General features: G+C 43.4%; 1 protein-coding gene across 1 annotated transcript in view; it reads left to right on the top strand.

Moving 5' to 3' along the window:
• Positions 1 to 1,305: 1,305 nt before the first annotated feature.
• CEP126 (centrosomal protein 126) overlaps positions 1,306 to 6,000 on the top strand; it is a 42,401-nt gene continuing 37,706 nt past the window's right edge. Inside the window, 2 exon segments of the mRNA XM_032207502.1 lie at positions 1,306 to 1,743; positions 2,551 to 2,681. Coding sequence (XP_032063393.1) covers positions 1,306 to 1,743; positions 2,551 to 2,681 — 569 coding nt within the window.

The following is a 6,000-nucleotide window of genomic DNA, read 5'->3' as shown; positions in this document are numbered from 1 at the left end:
AAGATGAAGCTGTGAGTTTTGCTAGTTAAGGTCAAAATTTGCAGTAAGTTTAAAGAAAGATGCTCAAATTCTGTAGTTGTTTCACAGCTCTGATGCAGTCTTCTTTGGGTGACTCTGTTCTCAATACTGATCAAGTCTTCTAAGGCTTCCTAAGTGAAATGCTGAATTTTATCAGGATAACTGGGATATTCAAAGTGTGAGTTGAAAAAGCATGTGAAAAGTACCATCCAGAGGCAGAAAAGTGACAACCAGTTTTCCACCTACAATGCAGAAAAGTTCAGACTGGGCAAGGAGGTGAATGTGGGGCTGTTTTGTCTGAACTAGAGGTGAAACTAGAAGACTTCCATTTTAGGGTGTTTTCAACAGTGATATCTGGGATATTGTAAACATGAAGCATTTTTGGCAATCTGAGCATCATTGGTCTTGACTGTAAAATGGCAAGAGAAACAACTACTTCATAAGCTGCTGCAAATATGTGCAGGGGTGTCTGTGGAGAAAAGTATTTTACAAATGCAGAGTACTATTTTTACCCTCCTGGTCAAAGACATAGAACAGCTGCACACTGAAAAAGAGAAGAATTGGTTTAAGCTCAAATACAACAGCCAAGAAACGTCTCGCCAGGAAATCACCAAGGCATTTAGCCTTCTGCTGACAACTCATCCAAGGCATGGCAGTATCCCAAGACAACACACCCTGCTTTGCCTGAAAAATAAAATGAAGACTTTTCATAAGAATTTTTGTTTTTGTTTTTGTTTTTTTTTTCTTACTTTGCAGATGTATGTACTTTTTAAAATAAAATTTATACATATTTTAATGTATTTGTACATATGTTATTTTGTTGAACTACATTTTTAATAAAATGTATACAAAAATACACATTTTTACTTATCTTATTGTTTTTATTTATTTACATGTCTTTTTATTTATTTTTCATTGCGTTTTTTGCATTCTGTGCTTTGAAAAAGTGTTTATCCTGTTCTTGCCATGTCTTCTCCACCGACAGACTCCACATACATCCCCGGAGAGATCTGCAAGCCCATCAACAGCAGCAGGCTCAGGAATGCGCTTCGTTGGCCCTGCAAAAAAAAAAAAAAAGGAGAAACGTGGTTTTTCGAGAGACCGGTTTAAAATAAATAAATTGATAATCAGGTAGCATCCTGCTCTTTGTAGAGAGGCTGGGAAGCCCAGTGGGACCTCAGAGACCCTCAGATACACTCAGGAGGTGGGCAGGCACCCGGGGGAGCCAGGACCAGCTCCCGGACACCTCCATAGCCCAGCCCGGCCCGGCCTGGTTTAGGGCCACCCATGGCAGCACCTGCCAAACCGCCGTCCCCTCAGCCGCTGCCCCGCTGCCCCGCCCCGTTGCGAAGGAAGCGGCGTCGCCGGTTGCTACGATGGCGGCCCTGTTGCCGGCGGAGCGAGGCTAAAGTGCCTCAAAAAAAGAGCCGAGAACCGCTCCCGGTCCCCCCGGTAGGGCGGCAGAGGGCCCGGGTCGCCTCATGGAGCCCAGCGGGGCAGCGCTCGGCCGCCGCCTCCAGCGCTGGGCAGCGGGCGAGGGGGATGCCATGGCGGATCCCGGCGCGTATCCTTCCGCCGCCGCGGGGCCGGGGTCTGAGGTGGCCGGGGGAGCCCTCAAGGAGCCCACCACGGAGGCGACCTCAAGGGCGGCAGCGGGGACCTCTGCTCGCTGCCGAGGTCGTCGGGCTGCCCGGACCCCCTGTGGGGTGGTGGGGTTATAGGGTGGTAGGTATGGGGTGGTGGGGTATGGGTACAGGGCGGTGGCATCCTCGTCAGCATCCCCCCCGTCAGGGGCTGCCTCAGAGGTGGCTAAGGGTAAAACTCCTCCGCCGTTGTTTTTAAACAACTGTAACAACAAACTACCAAGTCAACTTTTCCATAATACTCTTCCTTGTTTTCCCTCTTCTCAGAGATACTGCCCTTGGGAATTATGTTTTCCATCCTCACTGGGAAATCTGTGTTTTCTGCAGTTTTAAGTAATGGTGTAAGATGTACTGACACAAGTTGTCAGCTCTGCTTGTACTGTACTACTTAAGGCATTATTTCAGTGAGGCGTGACTCTGTGGAGAGTTGTTATTATCCAACAAAAATAATTTCACCACGTAAACAACTAATCCTTTATATATTGGGGGGGGGGGGGGAGGGGAGGTATTTTTGCTCTTTAAACGTCTTCATTGTGATACAAGCATCCATATGGTACAAATTTAGATAAGAACATCAAAATGTATCTGCAAATAGACTAAGGTGAGATTTTTCATCTGCACATATCATAAAAAGTGAGTGCAAAGCATCAGTTAAAATCGCTGGAAGTAGTAAAATGCAATTATATTTTTTCTCTGGATGAACATTGAGTGAGATATGACCATAATATATATTTATGGGACCAACTGTTGCATAGTTAGTAAAATGGCATATCAATTTTGTATCTTATGGATAAAGTTTGCCCTCTCCCAAAAAGACATGTCGAGTCAAACAGGCTATTGCATCTGGTAACGACCTCTTGGATACAGTTCCCATTGTCCTTAACACAAGACTAGGGACGGAGCTTTAACATTTCGTTTTGGATGGGATTTAGAAGAAGAGCGCTGGGCATTGAAAGAAGATCAAAAGCTGTTTCGGAGTAAGGCACAGAAATATCTGATAGAGACAAACAGAAGAAGAAGGTAAGTAGCTAGGGCTCCTTGGTTGCAGATCATAAAAAACTGAGTCAGAAGTTTGAGACAGGTCAATATGTTTCTATTGTGTGCATATTCACTTTGCCAAGCAGCCTCAGTGCTTTGATCAAGAGGCATCTAGGCCTTTTTTTTTTTTTTTCTAAAGGACAAATAAATTATAAAGGGTGAATATTCAGAGGTACTATTCTTTGGACAGCCAATATAGTCACCTCTTATTGTATAAAATACAGGTAAGTAGGTAACTATCAGGTCCTCTTGTGGCTCTGATTTGCATTTATTATACACTTCCATTTTTTATTAGTTTCAGTTGTAACACATGAGCTCAGATATACGGTAAGAGCAGGCAGGCCATTGTTCCTGCTTACTAAAGTGTATGCAGTGAGTGCATGAAGCAACAGCTGGACAGCCTCCCCTATGGGATGTGGCTTTGTAATCCCACTGCCCAATGAATGCAATGCTAAGTCTCCCTAGTTAAGCAGTATATTTTTCACCAAGTTATTATGTACTGATATTTTTAATGGAACTTTGAATATCCTGCATTTCCTCATACGTGAAAATGCAACGTCGTGAAATATTCTGTGACAAATAGGTGAAGTAAATTGTACACTGAGATGTTTCAGTGCAGAGGTGTGGGTAGTTTGGTAGGCACAGGGGGCTTTTCCCTAGGACTTAGGTCATACTCTCATATACAAGGGGCTGATGCTGTGTGCTCTAGAGACAGATGGGTTCCTCCCTGAGACATTTCAGAGCCAGCCCCAGCCTCAGACCAGCTTTGTCTGCCTAGTGTTAACTCTCTGAAACACTTATCCCACATAGTACCCATATCAGGTGATTTGCTGTGCAACATTTATTTATTGACATGGGTTGAGAAGTCATTAGAGGCAGTAGATACTGCTTTACTGCTGTTTTTGCCTCACAAAAGCCCAGCATAATGTGCTGTCTGCATATATTTTGAAATATAAAGAAAAATGGAAGAGGCAGTAGTATCACCTGGGAGTGATTAAAGACCGTGTGCAATCCACAGCCTTTGCAGATAATAAACTGAGCCTCAGCTGAAAGATCGAATATCTTGTTTAGTGTTCTGGAACCATACTCCTGTAACACCATGCATCTCAGACGAACACTATTTATCATATGTTGGGCTTGAAATATTATACTCTGATGGAAAAGCAAGCACTAGACAGCCTGCATATTTTTGATGGACTGGGGTAGCTAAACTAATGCTCGTCGATACATAAATACATTTCCATATGAATTCATTGTGGCCTTAAGAAACAGTATAAATCCAAGTTACCCAGGTGAGCCAGTTAAAAATGTAGGTATGGTATTCATAGAAGGAAATTGTTTCCATTTGTGGTAACTGAAAACAAGTATCATAAGCAGTTCAGATGGAAATCTGTGGTGACAAGTCTTCTGCTAACTGCAAATGAGTTAGTTGTCTAATGTTAAAAAGGTAGTGAGTGCATACAGTATTAATAAACTGTGAAATATAATTCAAAACTTCGGGCCATTGCATATATGATGGAAAGCAATTTAGAAGTCAAAAGTTCATTGAAATCGAATATTTTTTGCCAAAACTTATGGAGGTAGGAAGTGATTTATCTTCTGATGGATCAGCCATCAGGTTACATTCCAAACCTGTGTATGAGCTAAGATCCATTAGCTTTGTAACACATTGTAAAGGTGTTAGCTATGATGATGGTTTCTCAAGGGTAGCATGACTTCTTTAAGCTCCACATTCTCACCTGACAGCATCCTAAATTCTCCCTGACAGGGCTCGCAGGCACGTGTCAGAAGTTATTCTTGGCACAGTTGCTTTATAATTTCAAAACTGGAATTTTCTCTTGATTTTTTTTTTCTTTCAAATATACAGAGGAGACGGGAATGCACTGTTTAATATGACAATTTGTTTTCTACTTCTAACCTTCACACAGAATGGCTGGGGTAGGAAGGGACCTCTGGGTCCATCTGGTCTAACCCCTGCTCAAGCAGGGACACCCATAGCAGGCTGCCCAAGATCATGTCCAGACAGCTTTTCAAGATCTCCAAGGAGGGAACTCCAGGATACTGTCAGGGTTCTTTGCTGCGCTGGCTCTTGTTCAACTTGGTGCCCACCAGGACCCCCAGGTCCCTTTCTGCTTTTCTGGTTCCCACCTAGGTACACCCCAGCATGTCCTGGTGCCTGGGATTGTTCCTCCCCAGGTTCAGGACTCTGCACTTCTCCTTGTTGAGCTCCACGAGGTTCCTGTCAGCCCACTTCTCCAGCCTGTTGAGATCCCTATGGATGGCAGCATGGGCCTCTGGTGTATCCACTTCTCCCGCAAGTTTTGTGTCATCTACAAACTTGCTGTGGGTACACTTTGCTCCATTATCTGGATGATTAGAGAAGATGCTAAACAGGACTGGACACAGCATTGGCCCCTGGGGAGCACTGCTGGGTGCCATGGTCACCATCCTGTCATCGGCTTTTCAGCCCCCTTTTCATCCACCTCGCTGCCTGCTCATCCAACCCATACACCAACAGCTCGTCTACTAAGATCTTATGGGAGACAGCGTCAAAGGCCCTGCTGAAGTCTAGGTAGCCTATCCACTGGTCTCTCCTCACCTACCAGGCAGACTTTTCATTGTAGAAGCTTATCAAGTTGGTCAAGCATGGCCAAATTTAAGGTCACCCTTAAATTTACAAAGCCTCTCCTGAAAAGCAATTGCAGTGAATCTCCTCTTACAAACAGACCTAGGGAAGAAATAGCAGAGCCTCTGCTCTGTTCTTAATCTTGTTTTATTTAGGTTCTTTCTCCTTGTGTTGCACTGTGAAGAAAAACTTACACGTTTGGGTCTTTTGTGTATGTGTATGAGTTGGTTTGTTGGGTTCTTCTTGGAAGAACCACCACCAGTCTATCTTTAAACATGCTTATACCAAGTATGAGGCCAAGTGTGTTAGCCTCTAGTGCCCAACACTTTTTAAGCTAAGGAGATCTCCGTATGCAGAGAGGTTGCAAATTGAAGTTTTCAATTTTTGTTTTGTTTTGTTTTCCACCTGTTCTAAATGGACTTGTAGTGAAATTTTACCTGACAGATTGTATTGACCTGTTGTCAATACATCTAAAATGCAGCAGCTTCAACATTAAAAATCATCCACTTCTGACAAGATGTGCTCAGTTAATTAATGTATTAGTAAGGAAAAAAAAATCACTTGCACCAAAAAAAAGCAGGTGTAGCTTTGGAAAGCAAAGCCTCAACAACTTCAGTCACAGATCTTTTTCAAGGTGAATACTTAAAGGAACCCATGCTTGCATCCTATCTGATG

The sequence above is a fragment of the Aythya fuligula genome, chromosome 1 (assembly GCF_009819795.1).
Source record: "Aythya fuligula isolate bAytFul2 chromosome 1, bAytFul2.pri, whole genome shotgun sequence".
Taxonomy (NCBI): domain Eukaryota; kingdom Metazoa; phylum Chordata; class Aves; order Anseriformes; family Anatidae; genus Aythya; species Aythya fuligula.
The sequence above is the reverse complement of the archived record's forward strand: the minus strand, read 5'-3'. Positions and strand labels throughout refer to the sequence as shown.